The 18,450-nt window shown below is 39.8% G+C and overlaps 1 protein-coding gene across 2 annotated transcripts in view; it reads left to right on the forward strand.

Annotated features, from left to right (window-relative positions):
• FGD6 (FYVE, RhoGEF and PH domain containing 6) overlaps nt 1–18,450 on the forward strand; it is a 105,005-nt gene that overhangs the window by 65,407 nt on the left and 21,148 nt on the right. For both annotated transcript variants that reach the window (XM_075124278.1, XM_048835541.2), the window contains exons 9-17: nt 1,146–1,196; nt 4,194–4,252; nt 4,356–4,427; nt 8,063–8,131; nt 10,498–10,581; nt 11,738–11,817; nt 15,574–15,676; nt 16,707–16,853; nt 17,817–17,919. In XM_075124278.1, the coding sequence (XP_074980379.1) occupies nt 1,146–1,196; nt 4,194–4,252; nt 4,356–4,427; nt 8,063–8,131; nt 10,498–10,581; nt 11,738–11,817; nt 15,574–15,676; nt 16,707–16,853; nt 17,817–17,919 (768 nt within the window). The remainder of the gene's footprint in view (nt 1–1,145; nt 1,197–4,193; nt 4,253–4,355; nt 4,428–8,062; nt 8,132–10,497; nt 10,582–11,737; nt 11,818–15,573; nt 15,677–16,706; nt 16,854–17,816; nt 17,920–18,450) is intronic.

Genomic DNA, 18,450 nt, shown 5'->3' on the forward strand with positions numbered 1-18,450 from the left:
TGGCACATGATGGCATATATCACATTGGCAGATGTGCAGGTGAACGAGCCTCTGATAGTGTGGCTGTTGAGTGTAGAGTTGGCAATGGGCTTTCTTGCAAGGATAGGTTCCTGGGTTAGTGTTTTTGTTATGTGGTGTGTGGTTGCTGGTGAGTAAGTAAAGATTGAAAACCTCAAAGCAAGAAATATTTTGTGGATTCGGTGTGCCATCTAGTGGGCAAAGACTAGATTTATCATTAAGAAAAGGAGTACTTGTGGCACCTTAGAGACTAACCAATTTATTTGAGCATAAGCTTTCGTGAGGTACAGCTCACTTCATCGGATGCACACAGCTGTAGCTCATGAAAGCTCATGCTCAAATAAATTGGTTAATCTCTAAGGTGCCACAAGTCCTCCTTTTCTTTTTGCGAATACAGACTAACACGGCTGCTACTCTGAAACCTAGATTTATCATTGATCACAACCAAACTAACACACATCAAAATTTGATAGTTTATTTTCCTTTATTGGAACAAAAATTCTTCCACATAATAAAACAACCAGAACATTCTTTTGCCTAATACTGATTATTTATTACAATCAGGTTAGGTACTAACACACAACACAGTAACATTTGTAATCTTCAAAATCTGTCATGACCTATACAAAATTGAACACAAATAAGTGCATGTGGTATAGCTTTGTATAGATGCCTTTTGTCACACTGAATAATTAACGGATAACTGCTGTTCATCGATTTGTTCTGAAATATAACACCTATACCAATTATGTCATTTGCCTGAAGACACTGTTTCTGTGAACTCTCTCCCTGAGTAAAATAGAACAACACATTTTTTTACTTATTTCACTGCTCATCATTCCTTTTTTTACCTGAAACATTCAGTGTAAATATTGTGTTGTGCACAGATATTGTGTAGCTGGGCTGATGTTGATATTACATTTTCTGTTACACTCCAAAAACAAGTATTTTAGTGATATTTCATCTGATTGTTTGTTTGTTTTTAATCCATTAGGGGCTATAGTTTATTGCACACATCTACCCAAAAGAACATTTTTTCCAGCAATTTTTATGCTTTTTTTTTTCCCTTTTTATAACACTGGTTCTTTCCCAACATATTTATGTAATATTTTTTCTTTCTTATGCAGATTATTTAAAGAATCTTTTAGAAGACTCAGCAGACTATAGGGATACTCAAGGTAAATGTATTTCTGTAGATTAAATAAAGAGAAGGTTTGTTAAAGATGAAAAATGAGAATATTTCTAAACTTTAACTTTCGATGCATATAATGTAGTGAACCAGTAAATATATTTTTATTCAGTTTTATGTTACTATGAAAAGAGACGTTGAAGGGTTCCGTTTTTTTTTCCCCCAAAAAAGAATGTTCAAAGTTTACAAGTAAAAACAGCTGTCCTTGTAAAATGAATTCAGGGACTGAAATTCAAGCTCTAGTTCTTTCCTCCTTGCACTCTCGTCATCACCAGGTTTGGCTCTGCAGTGTTAGTAGAACTAAGAAGGATCTATTTTTGTGGTTTAAGCAAGCAAATAATGACTCTGAATATACAAAGGGAGCAGCTTTTGGGGGGCAAATAGGTAAAGATTGTTTCACGTCTTCATTTTTTCAGTGTTAGCTGAGCCAGTAACTTCCATGCATTGATAATAGATATGAATAAACTAGCACTAATGCAGGGATCTCAAACTCAAATCACCACGAGGGCCACATGAGGACTAGTACATTGGCCCGAGGGCCACATCACTGAAACCTTTTCATACAATGATACAAAAGTATAGTCAAAAATGAAAAAAAAATAAGAGTAATATTGTATGCTAATCAAAGTCAATGTATTAACTTTTTTAGAACTGTAATGCGAAGAGGGATTTTAATAAAATATAGACACTCAGTAATGTTTGAAGCTTGGCTGCCAGTGGAGTCGGCGCCTATGGCAGGCCGCAGGAAATAACTCCAAGACGCATGTTTGAGACCCCTGCACTAATGCAACACTGGACACTTGAAATCTAGTCAATTTCAAAAAATGAGTTATAAGTAGTGTCAGGTCTGCACCTTCTCTTGAGTCTCCTCTGCCAAACTTGTGTGCTTTCAGCAATCACATTTCCTTATATTCTAAAATGTTTTTCTGTCCTTTGTTGCTATATCAAAGACAAATAGGGAAACTTAACTGTAGCTGTACAGGGGAAACAATGAAAGAACTGTCAAATGTTATGAAGACGACAAACTAAATCTAGATATGAAAAAATCCTCATCTTTCATTTTTAGTAATCTAGGTGTTGCTTGTGACAACAGTAGGTTAAAAAACAAGTCAAAATGGAATAGTGAAGTTGGCTGTCTCCCTTTAACTGTGTAAATAAAGACCTATCTGGGCTAGGTGTCTCAAAACTATATCTGCAGGTCACCTCAGGGACCTCTGTGCTTTCTTGTAGATGAGTTACTCCTTATAGGTAGTGCAACATTAGAAAGTGAGAGGAGCCTTCTTTCCAAAAACAGTTTTCATACCATTTCCTACACCTGTTCACTTCATGTATTATTTACTCTTGAGTATAGTTATTAGACTTTCAAAATCTTAAGGTTTATTTTGGAATCACAATACCATAAAAGATAATGTGACCTTAAATCTTCCTCTGTGAATCCCAGCCAATTTACCATAGGATTCATCAGTCTTAATTTTTCCTGAAGTCAATGAGTGAATACTTTGGCGTGGATTTGTTTTCATACCAGATCTCTGAAGGCGGTTTGAAGAAATGTTCAGCCACCTGTATCTTATTTGGAGCCAATTCATTCCAGCTTTCCTTGGATAGAGAATTCCTGTGGCTCAGCTTCCACACGTGCAGCTGACTCTCTGAGAGGCCCTAAGTTTAAAGACCTCCTGATCTTGCTAGTATTATGTTCATTGGGCGTGTTCGGTATTTCCATGCCTTTTGATTATTTGGAAGCTGTATTTGTTTCCTATGTGAAAGACACTTGAAACAAAACCCCAAAATGCTCCTTACATCAATCTAAGTGGGAGCTCCTAGTTCATGCTTCCACTTAATTCCCAGCTCAGGCCTTAAACACCTCTGTACCTTTTGAAGTTTGGCAATTGCATGTTTTAACCTATTTTCCGTCTCGCTAAGAACTGAACAGTTCTGGATGTGTATGTCCAGGAACTCAAGTGCTACACTGATGAGACCTGTCTAAATACCAGGATAGAAAGAAAAAATAGTGTTTTGGTTTTAGTGGCCTAGTGATAGTATTTCTGGACATCTCTAAACCTATAAAAGTTCCATTATTTGGGATGCTTAATTGCATTCAAATGGTTCGGAGGGTGATCTGTATCTTAGTCTGTCACCACATAGTTATTTGTGCTAACTTTCAGTAAAGTGAGTTTATCTGTTTTCTGCAGTTAAATGAATTGCAGATTTGAATTCTGTATGAAATGCTGCTGCTCTGTGCAGTAATTCACATGCTCCTTTCATCCTATTGCAGTAATTTGAAACACTTTTTTCCATTGTGTAGGGGTTTTTTTCATTGAATACAGAGATACCAAACTGCCTTCCATCTTGGGTAACTCTTCCCTTTTAGAGATTTTACATTTTCAAAACCACTTGGGTACAAAACATTTGACACTTAAAAAGAAATGTGTGGGATTTTAAACTTGAAAATAATCTTAGTCAGCAATAAACCCAAAGACAGAAAATTGAAAATACAGCGATAGCTCCACTGGAAGTCCTCTGAATTCTGTGACCAACATCTCAGGGAAACGTGTGCAATGGAAAAAGATGGTTATTGGCTGAGTCCCTGTGCTGAGTGTACATTGGGACTTAATCCTGCTCACATTATACAAGTACTTATACAAGTGGTCACCTTGAAGTAAAAGGGACTAGTTGTGTGAGTAAGGCAAGCTGAGTGTGAGCTTAATTTTGTTGGCAAAATGAGTGTCGTCATTTCAGTTAACTTTAAGAAATTTGGTGGCTAACATGGCAGAAAAGCGCTGCCACAATGGATGGTGGTTTGCAAGGACGCAGCTTTTAAGACCTAATCCAGAGACCACTGAAGGCAACGGAAAGACTCCCACTGACTTCCGTGAGCTTTGGGTCACACTCTTGAGCCCCTTAGCACCAGCTGAATTGGGCAACATGTTTTTGAACACTGAACCGCTGGCTAGATTGTATAACTAAATTCTGTTCCTTCACACTTTAGGTGCTCTGGCTGTTGTCATAGAAGTAGCCAACCATGCCAATGATATCATGAAACAGGGAGTAAGTATCATAATTGTGGAAGTTGATGTCTGCTAAAGCTGTCTAATGCATTTTCATTAAATTGAAAGGCAATTCTATTTTTGTGTGTTTTTTCCCCACATAGGATAACTTTCAGAAGCTCATGCAGATTCAATACAGTTTAAATGGGCATCATGAGATTGTTCAACCAGGAAGGGTAAGTTCTGCAAAAGAGCATTCAGCAGATAGCAGCAAGGAAACTGCACACTAAAGTGATACTAAGTATATATAACTACTGTTAAAGCAGGGAGAACTGTGTGCATTTCTGGTCTCCCATGTTTAATAAAGATTAATTCAAACTGGAACAGGTGCAGAGAGAGGCTACTAGGATGATCAGAGGAATGCAAAACCTACCTTATGAGAGGAGACTCAGAGTTTGACTTGTTTAGCCTAACCAAAAGAAGGCTGAAGGGAGATATGATTGCTGTCTATAAATACATCAGAGAGATAAATACCAGGAAAGGAGAGGAGTTGTAAGTTAAGCACTAATATGGACACAGGAACAGATGGATATAAACTAGTCATCAACAAGTTTAGGCTTCAAATTAGAGGAAGGTTTCTAACCATCAGAGGAGTGAAGTTCTGGAACAGCCTTCCAAGGAGAGGCGGGGGGGGGGGGGGCAAAAACCTAACTGGCTTCAAGACTGAGCTTGATAAATTTATGGAGGGGATGGTATGATGAGACTGGCTCCATGCCATTGTAGCCAGTCTCATCATACTATCCCCTCTATGGCTTCAAGACTGAGCTTGATAAGTTTAATCTGCAACTGCTGGCAGCAAATATCTCTGAAAGCCAGAAACGGGACACTAGATGGAGAGGGCTCTGAGTTACTGTAGAGAATTCCTTCCCAGGTATCTGACTGGTGGGTCTGGCCTGCATGCTCAGGGTCTAACTGATTGCCATATATGGGGTCAGGAAGGACTTTTCCTTCAGGTCAGATTGGCAGAGACCCTGTGGAGCTTTCAGCTTCCTCTGCATCACAGAGCATGGGTCACTTTCACGTTTAAACTAGAGTAAATGGTGGATATTCTCTGTAACTTGAAGTCTTTAAATCAAGATTTGAGGACTTCAGTAACTCATCCAGAAGTTAACAGTCTATTACATGAGTGGGTGGGTGAGGTTCTGTGGCCTGCAATGTGCAGGAGCTCAGACTAGAGGATCATGATGGTCCCTTTCGGTCTTAAAGTCTGTGAGAAAAATGATCCCTTGCTTAGTTGGTGCTGATGGTGGAATAAGAGTCCTTACTCCCAAGACATTTTCCATTTAATTTTTGAGGAAAAATTTTTTATGAAAACCTAACAGTTTTCGAACATGAAGTCCTGCACACGTACACATGTGGAGATAACTGAGCCATTAGCGATTATTTTTGAAAAATCATGGAAGATGGGTGAGATTCCAGAGGACAGGAAAAGAGCAAATATAGTGCCCATCTATCAGAAGGGGAATTACAGACTAGCCAATTTAACTTCAGTACCCAAAAAGATAATGGAGAAAATAATTAGGCAGTCAGTTTGAAGACACATAGAAGATAAGGTGATAAGTAACAGTCAGCATGGATTTGTCAAGAACAAATTGTGTCAGACCAACCTAATAGCTTTCTTTGACAGGGTAACAAGCCTTATGGATAGGGGGGAAGCAGTAGGTGTGGTACATCTTGACCTTAGTAAAGCTTTTGATACTGTCTCGCATGACCTTCTCATAAACAAACTAGGGAAATACAACCTAGATGGAGCTTCTGTAAGGTGGGTCCATAACTGGTTGGAAAATCATTCCCAGAGGGTAGCTATCGGTGGTTCACAGTCAAGCTGGAAGGGCATATCAAGTAGGGTCCAGTTCTGTTCAGTATCTTCTTCTGTGATTTAGATAATGGCATACAGCATATGCTTATAAAGTTTGCAGACAGTACCAAACCGGGAGGGGTTGCAAGTGCTTTGGAGGATAGGATTAAAATTCAAAATGATCTGGACAAACTAGAGAAATGGTTAGAAATAAACAGGATGAAATTCAATAAGGACAAATGCAAAGTGCTCCAGTTAGGAAGGAACAATCAGTTGCACAAATACAAAATGGGAAATGACTGCCTAGGAAGGAGTACTGCAGAAAGGGATCTGGGGCTCACAATGGATCACAAGCTAAATATGAGTCAACAGTGTAACGCTGTTGCAAAAAAAGCTAACATAATTCTGGGATGTATTAGCAGGAATATTGTAAGCAAGACACAAGAAGTAATTCTTCCACTCTACTCTGCGCTAATTAGGCCTCAACTGGAGTATTGTGTCCAGTTCTGGGTGCCACGTTTCAGGAAAGATGTGGACAAATTGGAGAAAGTCCAGAGAAGAGCAACAAAAATGATTAAAGGTCTAGAAAGCATGATCTATGGAAGAACTAAAAAATTTGGTTTGTTTAGTCTGGAGAAGAGAAGACTGAGGGGGGGACATAAGTTTTCAAGTACATAAAAGGTTGTTATAAAGAGGAGAATAATAAATTGTTCTACTTAACCTCTGAGGATAGGACAAGAAGCAATGTACGTAAATTGCAGCAAGAGTGGTTTAGGTTGGACATTAAGAAAAACTTCCTAACTGTCAGGGTGGTTAAGTACTGGAATAAATTGCCTAGGGAGGTTGTGGAATCTCCATCGTTGGAGATTTTTAAGAGCAGGTTGGACAAACACCTGTAAGGGATGGTCTAGATAATACTTAGTCCTGCCTTGAGTGCAGGGGAATGGACTAGAAGACCTCTTGAGGTCCCTTCCAGTCCTACGATTCTATCGTTCTGTGCATTTTGTTAGCAGTTATACTGCAAGCTTTGTCACCACATTGTTGCGACTTTAGTTGGAACATGAGAAGTCAGAGGAAAGACTTAAAAATAAGTTAGAGCAAACTCCACCCTCCAGTGCAAGTACACAATCCCTGTGAATTTCATTGGGGGTTGAGGATGATCAGCTCCTCTCAAGTACAGGATCGAGACCTTTGTCCCAATTACATTTTAATAGCAGAAGCTTGGTAATTACAGTGGAACCTCTTATGAATCAATTTAAATCTCGAAGAAGAAAAAATCCTAATGTGACTTGTACAACACTGAACAAGTGAGATACAGATGTCAGGACCCATCTTTATTCTCTCAATCACCCTGCCATGAGCAGTCCCACTGATCTCAGTGAAACTACTCACATGAGTGAAGTTACTTGTTCTGATGTTTGCAGAATTTTGTCCATAAGCTGCAATTGTGGGAGCACTGTTGCTCAGCCTCTGAAAAGGGTATGAGCAGCTCCATATGTGATAGGTTAGCAATTTTATATGATTTAAACATGGAGTCCATATCTTCTGGATGTTGCATGTTGTCTGCAGTTAAGGATCAACTTCTCATAAGAAGCTAAGTCAGTTGATAGTGAGGCCCTTTCATTTATTGCAGATGGGACCTTCTTCCAGTGTCCAAGTATTAGTTTTATATTTTGCTAAGCAGACCTTCTAATTCCAATAAATTCCTCTTTTATTAATCCATTTATATTTACTGTATTTATAAAGATACCTAGGGCTAATTATGCAGGAGTACATTTTTAATAACAGGTTTATCAAAAAGGCTAGTCTCCAAGTTTTGTATTCCAGAACAGGAAATCTTTCTTCATGATCATTTGTGCTTGATGTGTTTTACTTCATGTCTTATATGAAATTTTAAACACATCTATGGCACTAAATGAATAAGAATTTTAAAGAGAAAAGCTTATTCATGCAGTTTTTGTGCTCTCAATAGCTAGGTTTTGCAATATTTGTTTATCTTCTTTAACTTGCCAGGTCTTTCTCAAAGAAGGAACGTTGATGAAGCTTTCCAGGAAGGTCATGCAGCCGCGAATGTTTTTTCTGGTAAGATGCCATGTACATTTCTATGTGCCTAATGCCAGAGTAATTCAATAGTGGTAGAAACATTCACACCACAAATATAAATAACTGGCAACTTCAGCTGACTGTTTAAAAAATTGAGCATTTTATATGCAGTTTGTATCACAAAGTGATTTGTGTACACTAAAAAATAAACAAAAATCCCAGTTATAAAATTATTTCTGTTTGACCAAAATTCAGTCACTGTTTTTAAGAACTTTTTGAGAAAAGAATCTGAGGTTTTGAAAAGCTGAGACTACTACTCTAGTCCTTTGAAGTCTAATAGATTTGAAAATCTGGTGTCCAGAGCATTACTTGTCACATTTTTAAAAAGTTTATAGTATATCTTTGGATTGGGCACTGGGTTGGGGAGTCAATGGTCCTAGATTCTATTCCTGGCCTTGCTGCTGACCTGCTCTGTGACCTTGGATAAGTCACACAATCTCTCTGTCTGCTTCCCTCCCCATCCTTTGTCAGTTTATGTCTAAATAGACAAGACAATTTGAGGTAGGATCTGACTCTTCTTCTTATATGTTTGTGCAGTGTCTGGCACAACGGGGCACCATTTTAGCTGGTGCTAATGTAATACAAATAATATAGCAGCTCCTCAAATTTAGGGCTTGTCTACACTACCGCGCGGGGTCGAGCTAAGATACACAACTTCAGCTACATGAATAGTGTAGCTGAAGTTGACGTACTTAGATCTACTTACTATGGTGTCTTCAGCTGTCGACTTAGTGCAGTGATGCTCTCCTGCCGACTCCGCTTGCGCTCCTCATTCTGGTGGAGTACCGTAGTCGACGGAAGAGCGCTCAGCAGTCTATTTATCACATCTATACTAGACGCGATAAATCGACTCCCGCTGGATCAATCACTGCCTGTTGATCTGGTGGGTAGTGTAGACAAGCCCTACGTGAAGCCTTTTGCACTAATTCCGACAAAGTGCAGTCCAGAACCAAGCTTCAGTCCAGAATACCATATGAGGTACCACTATGTGCTCTTCATTGTTTATATTTGTTCAGCATTCGTTTGTGATGAGAATAACTAGAGATGCATACACTACCCTAGGCACAGGCAACCTTAATTCTAGCATTTCCTAACTTTTGGGTGCTTGACTTTGCAACTTTACTAATGTTCTCTGAATGCAGGTTTGTGTGTGTGTAATATAACTTTTTATTTGCAAGAAACTGTTCCTTATGGGTTTCAATGGCCTATTCCTTGATATCAGTACTCCCAGTTTGCCCATAAATAATGTGCTTTTCATTGATAAGTAGCTTTTTTATTTTGGGAATTTCCTTTCAGCTTTTAAAAAGTCTTTGTGCAGAGAATGTGACAAAAATGTTTACATAACTAAAATGTTAATAGACCTATATTCTTACCTACGTTGTATACATGAAAATTTGTTATAAGTAAATAGAACTCTCTTCTCAGAATCCAAACTAAAGTAATAACATGAAGAGGACACATTTCTAGACTCTAAATTTCTACCTTCAATGCATGTGTATCCATTCTATACAAATTTCATACATTTCAGTACACTATAGTTCAGAGGTGGGCAAACTATGGCCCGCAGGCCACATCCGGCCCGCGGGCCCGTCCTGTCCGGCCCCTGAGCTACTGGCCCAGGAGGCTGTCCCCACTCCCCTGCAGCCACGCCGCCGCGCGGTGCAATACTCTGGGCAGTGGGGCTGCAGAGCCCGGCCTGACCCGGTGCTCTGTGCTGCGCGGCGCGGCTGGCTGTCCTGGTGCAGCCAGCCACCGGTGCTCCAGGCAGTGCAGTAAGGGAGCAGGGAGGGGGTTTAATAGAGGGCAGGGGAGTTCGCGGGGTGGTCAGGGGCGTGGATAGGGGTCGGGGCAGTCAGAGGGCCAGGAATGGGAGTTGAATGGGAGTAGCGGTCCCAGGGGGCAGTCAGAAAGATTGGATAGAGCGGCGGGGGGTGGTTGGGGGGAGAGGGAGCAGTGGGGTGGTTGGGGCAGGGGTCCCGGGAGGGGCAGTCAGGAAGGAGGGCAGGTTGATGGGGAGGGGAGTCCAGGGGCAGTCAGGGGACCGAGAGCAGGGGGGGTGGATGGGGCAGGGATCCCCGGGGGACCGTCAAGGAACAGGAGGGGTTCAATGGGGCAGGAGTCCAGGGGGGGCCATCAGGGGCAAGAAGTGGGGGGGGTCTGATAGAGGGCAGGCCATGCCCGGATGTTTGGAGAGGCACAGTCTCCCCTAACTGGCCCTCCATACAATTTCAGAAACCCAGTGCGGCCCTCAGGCCAAAAGTTTGCCTGCCCCTGCTATAGTTGAAACTATCTTTTTATTATTTAATCCTTTAGCCATTTGAAAGTGTGTGTGTTTTATATTGCAGTTTAATGATGCTCTGTTATATACAACTCCAGTACAGTCTGGCATGTATAAACTCAACAACATGCTTTCATTGGCTGGAATGAAGGTGAGTCTCTGAGATCTCTGCTATGGCAACTTTTTGCCGAAACTTATTTTAACTCCTGCATGTAATTTTTCCATAGACAAGTAAGTTTATTGTTGGAAAGAAATATTATAAATTGCTTATATTAAAAGCCGTGATAGACACACAACCTTTGTTGCATGGTGTGGACTTTTGGGCCATTAATAACTGTCCTTTTTAAAATGCATTTATTGTTGGGGGCCAGTTGGAAGAAGAGGAGAATTGTAATTCTATCAAAGAGGAGAAACAGAGAGAGAGAACTGCCTAAATACCTGATTAGTGTTGGCTGGTCTAGGAAGGCTTTCTCAGGCAGTTCTACTATTGCACCTTAATGTTAACCACCTTGGGTCCAGACTTAGGCTTCCCTGAAACAAAGGCTGCCAACTTATGTATGTATGGCTGCTCCTCCCCTGCCTCATGGCCATTCTGACCTTTTTGCCCGCTCTCAAAAAACACACACCTCTGATTGCCTGAGAACTTTCTGGTGAGCAAAATCCTCCACAGCTGGGTTTCTCCAAAGACTGCCAATCCTAGGGGAAAATACAGGCGTTAAGAGGGCTACAATCTGAGGCCTTCATGAAAAGACCCCAAAGTTGACCTCCTCCCCTCTTTTTTTAACTGTACCTTTCCTATAACCCCTCTAAAAAGTGTTGTGTCCAGCCGTCGCCCAGCTGGAGTATCCTGAGCTGTATCAAGAAACATCTATTATGTACACAGACATAAGCAGACACAGCTGTTAGGGGGCACTGGTGCAGTAGGACAAACGCCTTCTGCTCCTGCTCAGCAGTAAAGTGTCTTATCCATGATGCTGCCAGAGAAGAGGGCCAAGTTCAGCTGGAGGTCCAGATTCACAGGAGACAGCATGAGGGACTATTTACAAGACTGCAGGCTGTGTTTTGGGATGTCAGCAAATGTTCTGGGGTGGCTACATAAACACTCAACCTATAAACTCAGTTACACTTGAAACTCAGGATTTCAGAAGTGATGGGCTGGTGCGTGAGCTCCTACTGTTGTGCTATTTCCTGTCCACTTTTTCTGCAAGAGAAGAAAATTCTATTGCTTTAGTTCGCCTGTTACAGGTATCTCCTTGAAGTCATATTGATTCATTTTCATTAAGAGTTGTTTTCTATGTCCACTATAGGTTAGAAAACCAACCCAGGAAGCTTATCAAAATGAGTTGAACATAGAAAGCGTAGAGCGATCTTTCATACTCTCAGCAAGGTAAATATCCTAAGCAAATAATGTATATTAAATAGCACACATTTTTTAGATACAATACATAAACTATGGAGCTGCATGTTGTCTAAGCTTACACTCATTGTTTTGTATTTGTGCTATGAAAGTTGCTCTCATTTACAATAGTAACTCTAGAAGCATGGAGAATTTGTAGAGGGTTCCTCAAATGAAGACAAACTAGTTTCAATTCCCTTCTCCTCATGTTATTTAAGTTGTGGTATTTTAGATGATCATGGAGTCATAGCTAATGAGTTTTTAAATTCATGTAATGCCACTGTTCTGCAGGTCACCTTGATTTCTAGGGAAAACTTCCCCCAAGTTCAGATTCTGTACCAAAGGAGGTTAGTCTTTAAACTGTCTGGGCAATGACTACCATTTGTATCAGAATTTTGCTCACACCATTACAATTGTTTAACTGTTCACCAGACTGAAAAGACAGAAAGTATGAGTTTTATTCAAGTTACCCAATACCCTATGAGAATTATTTCTTGCTACCTTTTGAGGAGAAAAAATGCTGCCCCTTTTAAAAAACATAAGTCTAAAAATGTTCACTTAAGTGGTTTTATTTTAGGCTTTGAAAAGAGAGATTTAATTCTGACCTTTTTTTCTGTTTCTGCTTCTCTTCGAAAGTTACTGCTAAGTGACGACATTTCTCTTTTTAGCATTAACAAGGGGAGACATGAAATCCAGCAATAAAATACTGATGTGATAACGAGGGCTTATGATATAAGTTTGAGGGAGAGGGTCTTCTAGCTGTAGCACAGATGTCATTAGAACAGGAGACAGATTCTATTTTGAGGCTGCAAAGTAGAGGTGGCATTAAATTATTGAAACATATAAAAAACAGAGACAGTGTGGACCTTGGCCAAATCTTCTTTCACATTTTGGCTCCCACATATATTAATCAAATCAGTGGCTCTAGGAAAATATGTCAGAGTATTCACTGCCACTAAATTACTGGAGAAAAGCTCTTATCTGCCTTTGTGAAGCTGTCTTTTCCAAAGGCTTGATTCTCCTATTCTAGCTGTTTAGAGAATTTGAGCCATGAGTGTTGTACATTCTCTCCGCTGTGACAATACTGATGTCAATGAGCAAAGGTACATTCCCTCTTCTTTTTGCAAAACAGCATTAGTGTGGGCTTTGTCATTCTCTGTGACCTTGCATCTGTTGACTTCAGGATGTCTGCACAAAAACAGTGTTTCGAATAGAGAGGGACCCGACTTAGCATTGTCCAAGTAGCCAAAGGAAGTAGCACAGTTGTGCCTGAGTAATTTATAACTGGGGATTGAAAAGAAGTGTTGTATGTATTTACATTTATCTCTAATGCAGATATTTTTCATATTGGGGGAAAGATGCATTTCTCAGAGTATAAGGCTTGATTCTGCACCTGTTGAAGTCCGTGACAATTTTGCCATTGAACGCTGCAGTCAGTGCAAATTCAGACGTTTGGTGCGTAGGTGCCAGAATGACTGAGCACTTCGCAAATATGTAGGAAGAGCCTTGACACAAATGCAGGATAGGACTATGATACCATCTCTGCTCTGGCTAATATGATGCTCTATGGAAATAACACTGAATTATCCTTAAAGTTATTGGGGTGCCAAATGAATATACATATAATTGAATCTTAACATTTGAGATTATGGGTTTGTTTGGTCTCACTATTCAGGGGAAATTAACATTTCAGAGCGATGCATGGGAATGATATTTTCATTGTAAGTGAGAGGAAATAAACTGAGACTCCTCTGCATATATAGACTAGCTTTGGCTAAGGGGTTGTGATTTTTTTCCATGTAAATGACATTATTATAAAATAGATTATAATTTCCAAGGGCTGAATGCATCGCATTTATTTCTTCTAACTTTTGTGCCCAAAAATTGTTTCGATCAAACTTGGTGAAGTACTTTATATAGAAAAAATTTGGTGGAATCAAACTGTTCCCTAGCAGAAAGGTGTTAACAGTTTAATAAAAAACAACAACATGCTACTGCTGTAATGGGTGCTGATTGCGGTACTCTTTTCCGACAACAAGCGTTGACCTCAGTTGCGGCTAGGTCCTTAAAATTTAACCCTTAGAAGTGGCCTCACCATCTCTGAATTAAGACATATTGATACTTGAAATGCTGCTTCTGTGTTTCTATAAAACTTCATTTTCTAGTGCTGTCATTCTTGCTTCTTTGGGAGCATTCAATTCTCTTCTTTTTTTAAAATAAAAATAAATCCAGTGCTTGCCTGGCTCATTTAAGCTATCTAGGTAAGAATCATGATTTAAACAATAATGATAGAAGCATAAGGCATTTACTAAGGATTAATGACCAGTTGGGAGAAGATGTCCCAAGGTGCAGTTGAAGATTTCCAGCTGTAATTAATCCTCAGGAAATGCTCAATCCCAAAGCCATTATATCTATTATAAGATGAACAGGGGTGTGCGCGCCAGGGGAAAAAGGTATATGGATTTTTTTCAATGACTGATGCAATTTCCATCAGTATGTACAATGAATGTGTGGTGAATCAGTCACCTACATACAGACTGTATGTCTCATCTTTCAGTATCATTCATCTTATTATATCTCATTCTAATGGCTTTTGCCTCTCATTTGGTAATTTAATATGTTTCTAGTGTGCTCATTCTCTGTGTGTTACGAAACAGGTCAAATAAAATTCTTACCAGACTTTAGAGAGAGAGGCTTCCCTTCTGTTGTTTTCACTGACAGCCATATTCAGTATGTTCAGTACACACAACAGAACGGAAGTTTGAAAAGACTCTTAAGGAAAAGTTAAATTTTTACAAACTTAACATAGCAAAACTTTGCCCATTTCCTAGGGGAGATATAGATGTAAATAGATACCTTGCAAGTCTTATGGCCAGTTTGGTCTAATGGCTGTGTGAAAGTCTAGACAGCACTTCGGTTGGTCTGTACAGAACTCCAGAATTTAGTTTTTGTAGGTTAATAATGAGAACACTATGGCCCTGATTCTGCAAACATGTAACACATAATTGATTTCATTTGGACTACTAAAGTGAGTAAATGCTGAATGTTTGCAGGATTAGGGACTGGATTGTGCACTCATGTTAGTAGTCCCACTGAAGTCAATGTGCACAATGGATGCTCAGCCAGCACCTCTGAAAATTGGGCCACTTATAATTTAGTTGCTTAAATACAGATTTAGCAGGGTAATTAAAGGCAACCTAATTTTGAAAACTTTAGTCAGAATCTCTGAGCCATAGAAGTTGACTGGAGACATGAATATTCGAAAACTAATGCATAATGTTTTTTACTCACTGGATAAAAAAACAACATAAGTAAATATTTGGATTTGGCAAAATATTCTTTTCCCAAAGGGAAGGGTAGTCAAAGGGCCAATAGTACATAGTTCTGCTCCTGCCTATATCTTGTCCCATCTTTTTCACAGATTAGACCAGCATTCTACGAATTCTGATGCTATCCTCTTTGTATCCCCCGTGCATGAGGGCCTTCAGGTTTTCTTCTATGTTGCCCCTTACATCTGGAATTGTCCTGCCTGATCCTATGTATCGCACAGTTGCCTTCAGATCCATGCTCTAAATCTCCTTCTCTCTCTAATACTCCCACATCAACCTAATATAATCTAAACTAATAGTCATTAAAAACAAAAAAGAAATAACGTGATTTGTGCCTGGCAAAAACCATGCCATAGCCAGAGTCAGTTTTTAGAAATGTTTAATGTTAACCATACTTCAATGTCTTTGACACCAACAGTTCTGCTACAGAAAGAGATGAATGGCTAGAAGCCATCTCCAGATCAATTGAAGACTATACAAAGAAGAGAATCACATTTAACCCAAGTAAAAGTCTTGAAGAGGTATACCACACCATTCTCTTTGATTTCTTTGGGCATGAATATAATTTCTACTAAGTATTAAAATTTAGCACAGCACTTTAGAAAAGTGGCAAGTAATAATAAAACAGAATTTGAGATGTATATGTTCCATAGTTTCATTTGTTCATTAAGAAAAATTCAGATGTAGGTTCTCAGTAATCCTAAGAACATGAGAAAAAGGGTTAGATATCCATTCTAGTACTTCAAATAGAGTAACTCTAGCTAAGACAATGGATGTAAACAAATTGGAATATCTTGGAACTAAACAAGCAGAGCAGTGGTGCCAATGTGGGCTGCGAAAACTCCCATTCCCTCGCCAAGGTTTTTGCACTTGCTGAAAGTGACCTAAGCAATGGAGCTGAGGGGTGAGGCATGATCTGATCACTTAAGCAGTAGTCCTGTACTAAATAAATACCGCTGCGGCTTGAATAGTCCCTAGCATTGCTGCAGCTGTGTGGTCTAAACGCCACTGAAATCTGACCTGGCCACCCCTTGGTACAGCTGGAGAGGTGGCTGAACCAAATGATGTTGCAACGTGGTACGCAGGGAGGGAGTCTGTTCCTGTATGGTGGAGTGCAGTGGAGTCCATCGAGAACTCAATTCCTGGTGGCACCAGCTCATGCCCTATGTGACAGGAGTTGGGAGACGAGAACAGGGACCAGAATGGGATCCCTGGGTATGGGGAGGAGAGAGAGAAATGCCGGAATTTGCCGGACCTCCCTTCCCTGGAGATATTGAAGATATTCCCTTCAATATCTGAATTGGCAGCACTGAAATAGAGCTTTATTAGCATCTGTATGACCCAATGAAATAATTTCACCATCTTCTTTTAGAGCTCAATTGTGATAATGTCGCTGGTGAACCAGCAGAGAATCTGTATTTAAGACACTGACCAGTTACGTGAATGGAGAAACATTGGGAAACAGAATACTTGTATTTAACCTTGATGATTCAGTGGTGAAAAATACATTACTGTTTGTAATTTAATGGAGTTCCACCTCCATTTTCTCAGGCTGATCCAGAGAAAGAGGATGAAGATAGTCCTCTCGGATCAAAGGCTCCCATCTGGGTTCCTGATACTAGAGCCACTATGTGTATGATCTGTACTAGTGAATTCACGTTGACCTGGAGAAGACATCACTGCAGGGCATGTGGAAAGGTTGGGTGATCTTGTAACTTCCTTCTTTTGCAAGACTCATTCAAGATTTTTGTTTCCATATAGGGAGAATTTGATTGCATTAAAACACATTGGCAATATTGCTATAGTGGGAGAACATTGTGTCTTAAATGAAAATAACAAGGATATTTAGAGTAGGAAATAATGTTGTTAGTCCGCTGCTCTAGTTAAACCTACTCAGTCCTCCTGGTCATATTTTACATTTCAGGAGAAAAAAATAGTATATGTCCCTCACTCCTTCAGTAGCACAATGCAAACCAAGACAAGTAACTTAAATATTCAAAATATCTTTTACTGATTGAGAGTTAAGGTTGGACCCATTTTGAGAGACTTCAAAACAATGCATACCCATGAAACTAGAAAAAAAACTATTGTATATTTCATTGCTGTCTTGGAATAGTCATATTTCACATCTTACTTTTTAGTCAAATGGGAATTCAGTCTTCAGTATAGTTGAAACACATCAATTTCTCCATAACACAGACAAGAGGGTAATATAACTAGATAGATATTGTGATGATCTAAAAATACAAGTTTTTAAAAACGGAGCATGTTTCTTAGTAAACTTGTAGATGAGATTTGACAATACAATAACAATTTGCTAATTTACACTTTGCTAGTCCATAAATTTGATAGTTCTCACTATTCCAGTAGTCTCACCCCGCATTCTCAAATTTTTATTTATTCAAAATGTTCTGTACAAAATCAGAAAATGATATAACGATAGAATATTGTCAGTCATGTAAAATCAGTTCTGGAAAGAGTGTTTTGTGTGGAACATCCCTGTGAATTAGCATACGTGTTCCTCCAAACCCTCATGTTGTAAAATTGTTACTTGTTTGGGGCTTAATAGCATGGGCTGAGAGAAACTCAAATATAAGTCTTTAAGGGATTGGCGTGCGTGTGGTTGTAGATGCTATATAATAACGTTTTACATGTTTTCAGATTGTCTGCCAAGCGTGTTCCACAAATAAACATGGCTTAGACTATATGAAAAACCAACCAGCAAGAGTATGTGATCATTGTTTCAAAGAACTACAGAAACAAGGTAAAAGAAAACTTTTTTTATCCATCTCTTATATATTATATAATAATTCTCTTATAATTATATAGCCCCCATTTCCACAGTATCTGAGCACCTCACAGTCTTTACTACATTTATCCTCCCAGCACCCCTGTGAGGTTGGGAAGTACTAGTAACCCGTTTTACAGAAGGGGGAACTGAGGCACAGAGACACCAAGTGACTTGCCCAAGGTCACACAAGAAGTCTGTAGCAGAGCAGGGAACTGAAGGCAGGTTTCCTGAATGCCAGGCTAACACCTAACCACTGGTCTGTCCTTCCTCTTGGACCCAGAGATCAGTGTTGTTGATATTTGCAGTATTATGAGTTTTGTGATCTCAAGGTGACTTTTCCAGGGCTCTTGTTGTAAAGCAGAGGCTGCACAGGAGCTTTGCCTGGGCCACCTGCCATTTCCACCTTCAGCTGCTAGTGGATGCTGTGCTGCAGGTAGCTGTAGCAGTTGTCTAGTGTACTGGGGCACCCTTTGCATCCTGAGCTGTGTCAGTCACAGAGCAGGT

The sequence above is a fragment of the Caretta caretta genome, chromosome 1 (genome assembly GCF_965140235.1).
Source record: "Caretta caretta isolate rCarCar2 chromosome 1, rCarCar1.hap1, whole genome shotgun sequence".
Classification (NCBI taxonomy): domain Eukaryota; kingdom Metazoa; phylum Chordata; order Testudines; family Cheloniidae; genus Caretta; species Caretta caretta.